The sequence below is a fragment of the Lynx rufus genome, unplaced genomic scaffold (assembly GCF_022079265.1).
Source record: "Lynx rufus isolate CCGP_SWC_20201006 ecotype Redwood Valley unplaced genomic scaffold, mLynRuf1.p SCAF_7, whole genome shotgun sequence".
In the NCBI taxonomy this organism is placed as follows: Eukaryota; Metazoa; Chordata; class Mammalia; order Carnivora; family Felidae; genus Lynx; species Lynx rufus.
Window position 1 is genome coordinate 25,799,179 of NW_025814889.1, and position 14,386 is coordinate 25,813,564.

Genomic DNA, 14,386 nt, shown 5'->3' on the forward strand with positions numbered 1-14,386 from the left:
CTAGTCCCTCTGCTATTTAAAGTAGTATTTCACGGGTTCTGAAGATTAGTACATGACATCATTGGGCATGGTGGGGAACACCATTCTGATCACCACAGACCCCTTGATGCAATTTGACATTGTATAAATTCCGGTGCTAAAATAAATAGGTACATTTACAGTTTTCTATGTTTTATTTTTGAGAGAGAGAGAGAGAGTGAGAGAGGGCCAGAGAGAGAGAGGGACAGAGGATCCAAAGTGGGATTTGCGCTGACAGCAGAGAGCCCAACGCGGGGCTCAAACTCACAAACTGTGAGATGAGGACCTGAGCCAAAGTCAGACACTTAACCGACTGAGCCACCCAGGCGCCCCTACATTAACATTTTGAAATAAAAGACATTTGATTAATTTCTCCTTTACTTTAAAATAAGTCAGCTTTCTAGAAAAGCCAGAGCAATTATTTTTAGTTGCACCGTTTAGTCTTAAATCAGCTGTGACTGGCTCATGGTATGCTTTCTTTTATAAAGGTCAACATCACATTTTACAAATTACTGCTCTAACCAATAAAATGCTGCCGTTTTATTTGGCTTTTTTTTTTTCATTTTTCTAAATACTGTTTTTTAGACATGTATGCTCTATTTATTTTAAAGCTTAAAAATGCAGAGAAATTATGTTTTAAAGAGAGGAATAAATGGTGTGGCCCCATCAGATTTGGTTTTATCATGGTACCTACTCATGTCTGAGCATAAACCGTATACCAAAACTCACCAGCGGTTCTCTATTTTTGACCAGACGAATGATTTTTACGGAATCTTCCTCATCATCGATATCATCAGGCATAGGAGGTAATACCGGATCGTAATTCTTCTGAGCCACAGTATCGTGTACAGAGAGCAAAGCCTATCAAAGTCAGAATTTGGGGGGAAAAAATCAATCAAATTTAAAATCCCAAACACATCAAGCTATAAAGAAAATCAAACTGGGGTTACAGTGTTGACATAACAATGGTCATAGGCAACCACTTGAAAAAGAGCATCTTAGGAACGGGAGTACATACAGCAGCCAACAGCAGCTCTGCTTAGCTGCCTACCCTCATGGAGGACAAGATCAGCATCAAAGTACTCTCACCTGGGAGAAGCTGGGAAGATGGCGGCGTAGGAGGACGCTGGGCTCACCGCGCGTCCTGCTGATCACTTAGATTCCACCTACACCTGCCTAAATAACCCAGAAAACCGCCAGAGGATTAGCAGAACAGAGTCACCGGACCCAAGTGCAGACGAGAGGCCCACGGAAGAGGGTAGGAAGGGCGGCGAGGCGGTGCGCGCTCCACGGACTGGCGGGAGGGAGCCGGGGCGGAGGGGCGGCTCGCCAGCCAAGCAGAGCCCCCGAGTCCGGCTTGCAAAAGCGGAGGGGCCTGACGGACTGTGTTCCGACAGCAAGCGCGACTTAGCCTCTGGGAGGTCATAAGTTAACAGCTCTGCTCGGAAAGCGGGAAGGCTGGAGGACAAAGGGAGGGTGAGCTGCGGAGCCCCCGGACGACAGAGCTCAGTTTGGCGGGGAACAAAGGCGCTAGCCAGCGCCATCTCCCCCGCCCATCCCCCAGCCAAAACCCCAAAGGGAACCGGCTCCTGCCAGGGAAATTGCTCGCTCCGCGCGAACACCCAACTCTGTGCTTCTGCGGAGCCAAACCTCCGGCAGCGATCTGACTCCCTCCGGCTGCCACAGGGCCCCTCCTGAAGTGGATCACCTAAGGAGAAGCGAGCTAAGCCTGCCCCCCCTGCCGCCGTGCACCTTGCCTTCCCACCCCAGCTAATACGCCAGATCCCCAGCATCACAAGCCTGGCAGTGTGCAAGTAGCCCAGACGGGCCACGCCACCCCACAGTGAATCCCGCCCCTAGGAGAGGGGAAGAGAAGGCACACACCAGTCTGACTGTGGCCCCAGCGGTGGGCTGGGGGCAGACATCAGGTCGGACTGCGGCCCCGCCCACCAACTCCAGTTATACACCACAGCACAGGGGAAGTGCCCTGCAGGCCCTCACCACACCAGGGACTATCCAAAATGACCAAGCGGAAGAATTCCCCTCAGAAGAATCTCCAGGAAATAACAACAGCTAATGAGCTGATCAAAAAGGATTTAAATAATATAACAGAAAGTGAATTTAGAATAATAGTCATAAAATTAATCGCTGGGCTGGAAAACAGCATACAGGACAGCAGAGAATCTCTTGCTACAGACATCAGGGGACTAAGGAACAGTCACGAGGAGCTGAAAAACGCTTTAAAGGAAATGGAAAACAAAATGCAAACCACCACGGCTCGGATGGAAGAGGCAGAGGAGAGAATAGGTGAACTAGAAGATAAAGTTATGGAAAAAGAGGAAGCTGAGAAAAAGAGAGATAAAAAAATCCAGGAGTATGAGGGGAAAATTAGAGAACTAAGTGATACACTAAAAAGAAATAATATACGCATAATTGGTATCCCAGAGGAGGAAGAGAGAGGGAAAGGTGCTGAAGGGGTACTTGAAGAAATAATAGCTGAGAACTTCCCTGAACTGGGGAAGGAAAAAGGCATTGAAATCCAAGAGGCACAGAGAACTCCCTTCAGACGTAACTTGAATCGATCTTCTGCACGACATATCATAGTGAAACTGGCAAAATACAAGGATAAAGAGAAAATTCTGAAAGCAGCAAGGGATAAACGTGCCCTCACATATAAAGGGAGACCTATAAGACTCGTGACTGATCTCTCTTTTGAAACTTGGCAGGCCAGAAAGAATTGGCACGAGATTTTCAGGGTGCTAGACAGCAAAAATATGCAGCCAAGAATCCTTTATCCAGCAAGTCTGTCATTTAGAATAGAAGGAGAGATAAAGGTCTTCCCAAACAAACAAAAACTGAAGGAATTTGTCACCACTAAACCAGCCCTACAAGAGATCCTAAGGGGGACCCTGTGAGACAAAGTACCAGAGACATCACTACAAGCATAAAACATACAGACATCACAATGACTCTAAACCCGTATCTTTCTATAATAACACTGAATGTAAATGGATTAAATGCACCAACCAAAAGACATAGGGTATCAGAATGGATAAAAAAACAAGACCCATCTATTTGCTGTCTACAAGAGACTCATTTTAGACCTGAGGACACCTTTAGATTGAGAGTGAGGGGATGGAGAACTATTTATCATGCTACTGGAAGCCAGAAGAAAGCTGGAGTAGCCATACTTATATCAGACAAACTAGACTTTAAATTAAAGGCTGTAACAAGAGATGAAGAAGGACATTATATAATAGTTACAGGGTCTATCCATCAGGAAGAGCTAACAATTATAAATGTCTATGCGCCGAATACCGGAGCCCCCAAATATATAAAACAATTACTCATAAACAGAAGCAACCTTATTGATAAGAATGTGGTAATTGCTGGGGACTTTAACACCCCACTTACAGAAATGGATAGATCATCTAGACACACGGTCAATAAAGAAACAAGGGCCCTGAATGAGACATTGGATCAGATGGACTTGACAGATATATTTAGAACTCTGCATCCCAAAGCAACAGAATATACTTTCTTCTCGAGTGCACATGGAACATTCTCCAAGATAGATCATATACTGGGTCACAAAACAGCCCTTCATAAGTTTACAAGAATTGAAATTATACCATGCATACTTTCAGACCACAATGCTATGAAGCTTGAAATCAACCACAGGAAAAAGTCTGGAAAACCTCCAAAAGCATGGAGGTTAAAGAACACCCTACTAACGAATGAGTGGGTCAACCAGGCAATTAGAGAAGAAATCAAAAAATATATGGAAACAAACGAAAATGAAAATACAACAATCCAAACGCTTTGGGACGCAGCGAAGGCAGTCCTGAGAGGAAAATACATTGCAATCCAGGCCTATCTCAAGAAACAAGAAAAATCCCAAATACAAAATCTAACAGCACACCTAAAGGAAATAGAAGCAGAACAGCAAAGGCAGCCTAAACCCAGCAGAAGAAGAGAAATAATAAAGATCAGAGCAGAAATAAACAATATAGAATCTAAAAAAACTGTAGAGCAGATCAACGAAACCAAGAGTTGGTTTTTTGAAAAAATAAACAAAATTGACAAACCTCTAGCCAGGCTTCTCAAAAAGAAAAGGGAGATGACCCAAATAGATAAAATCATGAATGAAAATGGAATGATTACAACCAATCCCTCAGAGATACAAACAATTATCAGGGAATACTATGAAAAATTATATGCCAACAAATTGGACAACCTGGAAGAAATGGACAAATTCCTGAACACCCACACTCTTCCAAAATTCAATCAGGAGGAAATAGAAAGCTTGAACAGACCCATAACCAGCGAAGAAATTGAATCGGTTATCAAAAATCTCCCAACAAATAAGAGTCCAGGACCAGATGGCTTCCCAGGGGAGTTCTACCAGACGTTTAAAGCAGAGATAATACCTATCCTTCTCAAGCTATTCCAAGAAATAGAAAGGGAAGGAAAACTTCCAGACTCATTCTATGAAGCCAGTATTACTTTGATTCCTAAACCAGACAGAGACCCAGTAAAAAAAAGAGAACTACAGGCCAATATCCCTGATGAATATGGATGCCAAAATTCTCAATAAGATACTAGCAAATCGAATTCAACAGCATATAAAAAGAATTATTCACCATGATCAAGTGGGATTCATTCCTGGGATGCAGGGCTGGTTCAACATTCGCAAATCAATCAACGTGATACATCACATTAACAAAAAAAAAGAGAAGAACCATATGATCCTGTCAATCGATGCAGAAAAGGCCTTTGACAAAATCCAGCACCCTTTCTTAATAAAAACCCTTGAGAAAGTCGGGATAGAAGGAACATACTTAAAGATCATAAAAGCCATTTATGAAAAGCCCACAGCTAACATCATCCTCAACGGGGAAAAACTGAGAGCTTTTTCCCTGAGATCAGGAACACGACAGGGATGCCCACTCTCACCGTTGTTGTTTAACATAGTGCTGGAAGTTCTAGCATCAGCAATCAGACAACAAAAGGAAATCAAAGGCATCAAAATTGGCAAAGATGAAGTCAAGCTTTCGCTTTTTGCAGATGACATGATATTATACATGGAAAATCCGATAGACTCCACCAAAAGTCTGCTAGAACTGATACATGAATTCAGCAAAGTTGCAGGATACAAAATCAATGTACAGAAATCAGTTGCATTCTTATACACTAACAATGAAGCAACAGAAAGACAAATAAAGAAAATGATCCCATTCACAATTGCACCAAGAAGCATAAAATACCTAGGAATAAATCTAACCAAAGATGTAAAGGATCTGTATGCTGAAAACTATAGAAAGCTTATGAAGGTAATTGAAGAAGATTTAAAGAAATGGAAAGACATTCCCTGCTCATGGATTGGAAAAATAAATATTGTCAAAATGTCAATACTACCCAAAGCTATCTACACATTCAATGCAATCCCAATCAAAATTGCACCAGCATTCTTCTCGAAACTAGAACAAGCAATCCTAAAATTCATATGGAACCACAAAAGGCCCCGAATAGCCAAAGGAATTTTGAAGAAGAAGACCAAAGCAGGAGGCATCACAATCCCAGACTTCAGCCTCTACTACAAAGCTGTCATCATCAAGACAGCATGGTATTGGCACAAAAATAGACACACAGACCAATGGAATAGAATAGAAACCCCAGAACTAGACCCACAAACATATGGCCAACTCATCTTTGACAAAGCAGGAAAGAACATCCAATGGAAAAAAGACAGCCTCTTTAACAAATGGTGCTGGGAGAACTGGACAGCAACATGCAGAAGGTTGAAACTAGACCACTTTCTCACACCATTTACAAAAATAAACTCAAAATGGATAAAGGACCTAAATGTGAGACAGGAAACCATCAGAACCTTAGAGGAGAAAGCAGGAAAAGACCTCTCTGACCTCAGCCGTAGCAATCTCTTACTCGACACATCCCCAAAGGCAAGGGAATTAAAAGCAAAAGTGAATTACTGGGACCTTATGAAGATAAAAAGCTTCTGCACAGCAAAGGAAACAACCAACAAAACTAAAAGGCAACCAACGGAATGGGAAAAGATAATTGCAAATGACATATCGGACAAAGGTCTAGTATCTAAAATCTATAAAGAGCTCACCAAACTCCACACCCGAGAAACAAATAACCCAGTGAAGAAATGGGCAGAAAACATGAATAGACACTTCTCTAAAGAAGACATCCAGATGGCCAACAGGCACATGAAAAGATGTTCAGCGTCGCTCCTTATCAGGGAAATACAAATCAAAACCACACTCAGGTATCACCTCACGCCAGTCAGAGTGGCCAAAATGAACGAATCAGGAGACTATAGATGCTGGCGAGGATGTGGAGAAACGGGAACCCTCCTGCACTGTTGGTGGGAATGCAAATTGGTGCAGCCGCTCTGGAAAGCAGTGTGGAGGTTCCTCAGAAAATTAAAAATAGACCTACCCTATGACCCAGCAATAGCACTGCTAGGAATCTACCCAAAGGATACAGGAGTACTGATGCATAGGGGCACTTGTACCCCAATGTTCATAGCAGCACTCTCAACAATAGCCAAATTATGGAAAGAGCCTAAATGTCCATCAACTGATGAATGGATAAAGAAATTGTGGTTTATATACACAATGGAATACTACGTGGCAATGAGAAAAAATGAAATATGGCCTTTTGTAGCAACGTGGATGGAACTGGAGAGTGTGATGCTAAGTGAAATAAGCCATACAGAGAAAGACAGATACCATATGGTTTCACTCTTATGTGGATCCTGAGAAACTTAACAGGAACCCATGGGGGAGGGGAAGGAAAAAAAAAAAAAAAAAAAAAAGGACGTTAGAGTGGGAGAGAGCCAAAGCATAAGAGACTGTTAAAAACTGAGAACAAACTGAGGGTTGATGGGGGGTGGGAGGGAGGGGAGGGTGGGTGATGGATATTGAGGAGGGCACCTTTTGGGATGAGCACTGGGTGTTGTATGGAAACCAATTTGTCAATAAACTTCATATAAAAAAAAAAAAAAAAAAAAAAAAAAGTACTCTCACCTGGGGCGCCTGGGTGGCTCAGTCGGTGGAGCATCCGACTTCAGCTCAGGTCATGATCTCACAGTCTGTGAGTTCGAGCCCCGCGTCGGGCTCTGTGCTGACAGCTCAGAGCCTGGAGCCTGTTTCAGATTCTGTGTCTCCCCCTCTCTGCCCCTTCCCTGCCATGCTCTGTCTCTCTCTGTCTCTCAAATATGAATAAACGTTAAAAAATTTTTTTTTAAAAAAAGTACTCTCACCTGTATATTCTCTGGTTCATCCTTATAAGGGTGGCAGCTGGGGACAGGGGTGGGGGCTTAGTACTTTGGCTAGGAGGGAGAAAATGAGGCCACAGGTACATTGTCAATGAGCCAGTAGGAGTCTGAGAAAACTGTATTTTTCCCTTCCTACTGTTAGCAGCAAACACAAAAGGAACTGACCAATGCAATTTACTTTCATTCTTCTCCTGTTTTCTCACCTTTTCATTTGTTGTGTAACAGGTTAACTAATGTGTGTATAAAAGAATAAAATAGGGGTGCTTGGGTGGCTCAGTTGGTTAAGTGTCCGACTTCGGCTCAGGTCATGATCTCGCGGTGCATGAGTTCGAGCCCCGCGCTGGCAGCTCAGAGCCTGGAGCCTCCTTCGGATTCTGTGTTTCCCTCTCTCTCTGACCCTCCCCTGCTCATGGTCTGTCTCTCTCACTCTCAAAAATGAATAAATGTTAAAAAAAATTTTTTTTTAAAGAATAAAATAAAAGTTTTCCTAGGCATTACTGTCATGGTGGCTAAAACTCCACAAAATACAGTCACATTGTCATTCTGGACCAAAGACCAGAAAAACACTCAAATCTTGACATGTCACTACTATTTTAGGAGAGTGGGTTTTAGACTTTTAACGAACTTGTTCTCTATCACCACCACCACAATCCATAAGTTACTCTAGCCAGAAGCCTAGAAATCATCCTTGAAACAAATCTCTCCTCCACCCTACACTCAACACCCAATCTATATTCTGTTAAATCTACTTGCAAAATATATCCTAAAATGTGTTCTATTCTCTCAGCTCTTAGAGCAGACACTGGCAAACTATGCCATCTGTTTTTGTAAATGAAATGTTACTGTGACATGTTCTTCATTCATTTATGTATTGTTTATAGCTGCCGGCATGTTACAAGAACAAAAACTGAGTGGAAGCAAGAGACCGTTTTTATAGGAAAAGTTGGGGGATACCTGATCTAGCTCATTGATGTCATTGTGCTTTACCTGGAGAATTGCAATAGCCTCTCAATGGTCCAGGTGCATTCACCTATGGTCCATTTTTCCAAGTATGTATATTTCACATTTTCTATGCCTTCGGGGGACATTTAGAATGATTTCAGTTCTTGGCTATTATAAATAGTGCTACTATTAATATTTCCTATCTTTTGATGCATGCACGTGTGTTGCACACACGCGCACGCGCACACACACACACACACACACAATATGGGTTAAGCATAGCTTGCCCTTGAACAACATCAGTTTGAATCGCATGGGTCCATTTACATGTGGATATTTTTTGATAAATACAGTATTATAAATGTATTTTATTTTCCTCATAATTTTCTTAACATTTTCTTTTCTCTAGTTTATTGGAAGAATACAGTATATAATACATATAACACACAAAATATTTTGCTGTTGGTAAGGCTTCTAAGCAACAGTTGGCTATCAGTAGTTAAATTCTGGGGAATCAAAAGTTACACACGAGTTCACAAATTTCTAACATGTAGGGAGTCAGTGACCCTAGTCCCTGCATTGTTCAAAGGTCAAGTATATTTGAGAAAGAAAAGTCTGGGTCATGGGTTCTAAGTATATTCAACATTACCAGATAAGAGACAGTTTTTCAAAGTGCTTGTCCCAACTGTACTCTTACCAAAAGCTTAAGTGAGTTCTAGTTGTATCAAATGATCCCCAACATTTTACATTAGTAATTTAAATCTCGCCATTCTGGATGCATAATGGTATCTTCTTATGGTTGGAATTCCATTTTTCTTATAACTAATGAAATCTGTTTTTGTAAGATGCCTGTTCAAGATCCTCACACATTTTTCTATTCCATCTGTCTTTTTCTTACTGTTTTGTGAGAATTCTTTATAACATACTGGACCCAAGCCTTTGTTGGTTACATATGCGGCAAATGTATTCTCATGTTTGGTAGCTTCCCTTTCCCTTTCTTATTAGGGTTTTTTTTGACTAACAAGGAATCCAAATTTTAATGAGCCTAATTAATGTTTTTTCCTTGGGGGCTGGTGCTTTTTGCATCTGACCTGAGTTTCAAAGTAAAAGTATAAACAGCATCAAGATGAAGAAATATCTGAAGAGACAATGGCTGAAATTTTTGACAAGTAATGAGAGATGGAGTCTGAAGAGTCAGGAGACCCAATGTATCCATCAGGAAGCAGGAACAATAAAAAGAAATGCAAGATTCGATACATCATAGTGAAACTACAGCACACCAAAGACTGAAGAGAGAAGACCTGAAGAACATCAGAAAGGAAACACAAACAAAATGACTGAGAGATTGGCAAGAGTGGAAACTAGAAACCAGTTAAAATATCTGGAAAATGCTTAGAAAAAATAACAGCCAGCCCAAAATTGTGTATTTAGGAAAAGCATCATCCAAGAATGAGGATGAGAGCCAAGTTGGAGTTATTAAGAACTCCACTAGAAAATAACTAAAAAACAGAAAACTTAAAAAAAAAAAAAAGATAAAACAATGGTTTTGGAAAACACTGGACCCAAACAATGAAGGACAGTGATCACCGGAAGACAGGAAACAAATGTGAGCCTCTTAAGCCCAAAGTTTGCTGGCTGTGTTGGGGGAGAAGGCCCTGGGTAGAACCCACTGGTCTTCTTAAGTTGAGACAACAAAGCTGGGAACACTGGGAGGATGAGAGACTAAAGTTCTCAGGGTCTCAAGAGTATGAAAGAGAAGACAGCGGGATGGACACAGGGCTCCGGAGATCTTCAGTAGGTACCCCCTGAATCCTTAGCCAAAGCATACATACAAAAAAACAAACAAACAAAAACAAAACAAAACAAAACAAAAAAACAAAAAACTACCAGAAAGGATTAGAGCAGTGGTTATCACTAGAGAACAATTTTACTCCCCAGTAGCCACTTGGTAATGTCTGGAGACATTTTGGGTTGTCTCAGTGTGGGGGATGCTACTGCCATCTAGTGCACAGAGGTCAGGGATGCACCTAAACATCTGACAGCACACAGGATGGTCCCCTGCCCTCTCCTGCCATCCCTTCCCCCAATAATTTTCCGCCCCCAAATGTCAATAGTTCCAAGTTTAAAAAACTCTGCCTTGCAGAGAACAACTGGCAAAGCTCACACAGGGCAGGAAGAACTCCTGTTTCCATCAGGGGAAAAAGGCTTGGCATATGCAGGGCACTGAGGATAATGAAGAGAGGAATACTGTCTTAATAGTGGTAAATAGCCCAAAATTAAACACAGCTAAGATCTCACCCAACAAAGCTTAAAAAGCAAGACTCTGAAGAATCAAAATGTTCCCAAGTAACTTAATTATATAACAGAAAAAAACCCCTCAAGAATATTATCTATAAAAGTATAAAAACATTCAGCATCAAAGTAAAACTCATACTGACTGGGAGTCAATCAATTACTAACAAAAGTTATCAGGCATATGAAGACAGAAGGAAATACTACTTATAATGAAGAAAAACAATGCTATAGAACTAAACCCTGAAAATTACACAGATGATAGAGTTAAATGGAACCAAATCCTGAAATTACACAAATAGACTTCAGACAAGGATAGGAAAACAATTACTATCACTGTATTCCAAATGCTTAAAAAGTTAGATGGAAGACTGAAAACTGAGACTTGCAATATACAAGAAAGATTAAAATCAAACTTCTAGAGATAAAAGATACAATGTATGTACTTTAAAAAAGTACAGTGAATGAGATTAACACTTGTAGTTAAAGCAATTTATCAACTATCAAAAATGAAACAACACAAAGAGAAGACATAGTGAAAAATTATGAACGGAACATTATTGAGCCATGGGACAACTTATATACACCTAACTGGCATCTCCAAAGAAAGGAGAAGTGCTAAAAAAATATCTAAAGAAATATGGTAGAAAATATTCCAAATGTGATGGGGTAAAAAAAAGCCTCTATCTGTATCTAAGCACAAAAAGCATAAAAAAAATAACACTGTATTGCTTAAAACCAGTGAGAAAGAAAAAAAATCTTAAAATCAGCCAAGAGAAAAAAGATAATAATGACAACACACTTCAGAAACGTGAGCCACAAGATAAAAGAGCAACATCTTTAAAATACTCAGAAACCACCAACCAAAAATTCTATACCTAGCAAAAATATCTTTGAGAAAAGAAGAGATACTGAAGAGTTTTTAAACACATACAGAGGCTGAAGGAATGTATCACCAGAAGACTTGCATTACAAGAAATGGTACAGGAAGTCTTTCAGACAGGAAGATAGGAATGACAGTAGATGGGAATATGGGTTTATAAAGAGGTGAATGAAGAACATCAGAAATGTCCATTATCTGGGTATCTATGGTAACTATCCTGCACATAATTAAGACTAATAGAGATCACTAATAAACATCTTCTAAAATAAAATGATTATTATGGTTGATAGGCAATATTAGTAACACCAGCTATGTATTTTTTCCTCTTAAGCTTTTCATCTCCATGTCTGGATTCCAAGATTTACAAATACTAAGTTCCTAATTTTTAATAGCTTTGCTTTACAAGTATTTTTGGTTAGCCAACATTTTTATTCTGAACTAAAAGTAACTTTGTATTCTATTTTCCTGTTTTTTAACTGTGGTGACTTTATTCTTCAATATACAGATTGTCCTTTTGAAAGGCAACACACCTAAATAAGAAAATTGTATTTCCATATGCCATAATCACCCAATCACAACTGATGGGTTTACCTGTTGTTCAGAAGAATATGCAGGAAATTGAACACTAGGCCTTCTAACCCATCAGGCACACAGGCTCTCACTGCTTTGGACCCCCTGGAGTCAATTGTGTGTTCAAAGTACCTGTCAGGTCCACAGAATTAAGTGTCTAACTCATAAGAATGAGTAACACTGATTTATTCCTCCAGAAGGAAGCTTAACTTGTCCCTTTTGCATGCTTTAATGAAGTCTCATCCATTCTACATGCTCAGGCAATGAGTAATTTCTGGTAAGGACATGTTTTGGAAAGCTAAAAATTTCAACAAATCTTCTTATTTTATTGCCTTTTTAAAACCCACCAAATTTCCCCCAACTTCCCTAAATTATAATACCATGCTCTAGCGATGATGTCACTTCACTGTTTTATCAAAAAATGAGTCTCTGAATGAGGACTTGGAGAGGTGGATTTGCCTATAATGTGGCCATGCAATGCCTAGGAGTGGATCTTATTTATTAATGACTCTCTGCCTCCCGGGAAAAAAAGTCGCCATAGAGATCCATATCCCTTCAGAGGAGTGCCCCCAAAGGCCACCACTATTGCTCTTGCCCACCCCATCACCACAGGAAGCTCCCACATCCTATCACTTCTACTGAGGCCTTGTGCTATTCACTATACCACTTCCCTGTTCTCACCATCTGTTGTTTCTTTGATGTTTCGTTACTTTAAGATTTGGACAGTAAGACTGTATCTTGTAACCACTACTGAGTAATAAGAGTAATTATTATTTATTGTTCGTATGTGGCAACTGACTGATTCAGAGATTTCAAGACTGGGTATAATCTTTACATCTTTGACAGCCTTCATGTGAGACAACTGTTACAAAATGACAAGTCATTTCCTAACTATTGGAGACTCTAGGGCAACAAGCTGTACAGGAAAAGTACTGACATATATTCCAGTGGTGATCAATTAGCAAAAATGAAAAAGAGCATTAATTGCACAGGGCTTGCAAGGGCATGGAGCAAAGGACCTTCTCACGTGTGAGGCCGGCAATGTACGCTGGGAGGACCTGTCCAGGTCATTGCTAAGGACAACTGGCAATCACTACTGAAATTTCAAATATACACACGTTTTAACCCAACAATTTATATCCCCAATAAAATTCTGAAATATACAAGAGATGTGCATTATAGTGCTGTTTAAATAGCAAAAAACAAAAACAACAACAACAAAAAAAAACAGAAATATCCACCTCTAAGAGAGAAGTTAGATAACTGTTACTCCAAACAGAAGTCCACAAAATATCAAAATGTTAAAAGTGCACAGAACAAAAAGTAGTGCACTCTATTTATAATGGGAAAATATGTATGTAATATTTCTGCATGCAAAAAAGGAAAATTAATGCAGCCAGTGGACAGGAGCTATTCCTGAAAGGTCACACAGTTCACGGACAAAACAAAAAGTCACTAAACATACGGCATGATGCTCATCTTCACTAACGGAGCAATGGAAATAGGAACTTCTACTTTCTTCACGGTTTGAATTAGAAATGCAAGTACAGGGGCGCCTGGGTGGCGCAGTCGGTTAAGCGTCCGACTTCAGCCAGGTCACGATCTCGCGGTCCGGGAGTTCGAGCCCCGCATCAGGCTCTGGGCTGATGGCTCAGAGCCCGGAGCCTGTTTCCGACTCTGTGTCTCTCTCTCTCTCTGCCCCTCCCCCGTTCATGCTCTGTCTCTCTCTGTCCCAAAAATAAATAAACGTTGAAAAAAAAAAAAAAAAAAGAAATGCAAGTACATAGTCTCAAAAAATGTCCTATTTTTAAGACTCCATCAAGTCCCTTGTAAAAAGGAAAATTAGAGTCAAAGTAATAAGTTATCACACCTTATTAAAGACCAATGTAAATTATTTACATAAATAAATAAACAATTTCTTCTAACCTCATTCATGGATTTTCTTTTGTACTTTTCCTGTGTGTGGGTGTCTATCTGTCCCTCTGTTCCTGAGGTTATTAAGGTTTCTTCTTGATCCCATGATTATGGTCCAAATTTTTATACTCAAATCTTTAATCTAGTTGGAATTCACTATGTATTACATTATATATAATACACATTAGATATATATATATTTTCCCCCCAATAATCAACCAGTTGTGCCAATACCACGTACTGAAGCTACATCCAGTTCCACCCATCCCCCACTGCCATCCCCTCACATCCTTCACTAAGGCCATAATCGAGCTTCACCTGGATTACTTCCTCAGGCTCGCGGCTGGCCTTCCTCCATTCAGCATTCCACTTCTCCCACCCTACCACCCCCTTCCACTCTGAGAACCTGTCCACGAAAGCGACTGTGTCGCCTGCCTGTTTAAATCCTCTCAGTGGCT

The 14,386-nt window shown here is 40.4% G+C and overlaps 1 protein-coding gene across 3 annotated transcripts in view; it reads right to left on the reverse strand.

Moving 5' to 3' along the window:
• Positions 1-14,386, reverse strand: part of MPP7 (MAGUK p55 scaffold protein 7) — a 299,853-nt gene that overhangs the window by 107,249 nt on the left and 178,218 nt on the right. For all 3 annotated transcript variants that reach the window (XM_047065426.1, XM_047065427.1, XM_047065428.1), the window contains exon 6: positions 748-879. In XM_047065426.1, the coding sequence (XP_046921382.1) occupies positions 748-879 (132 nt within the window). The remainder of the gene's footprint in view (positions 1-747; positions 880-14,386) is intronic.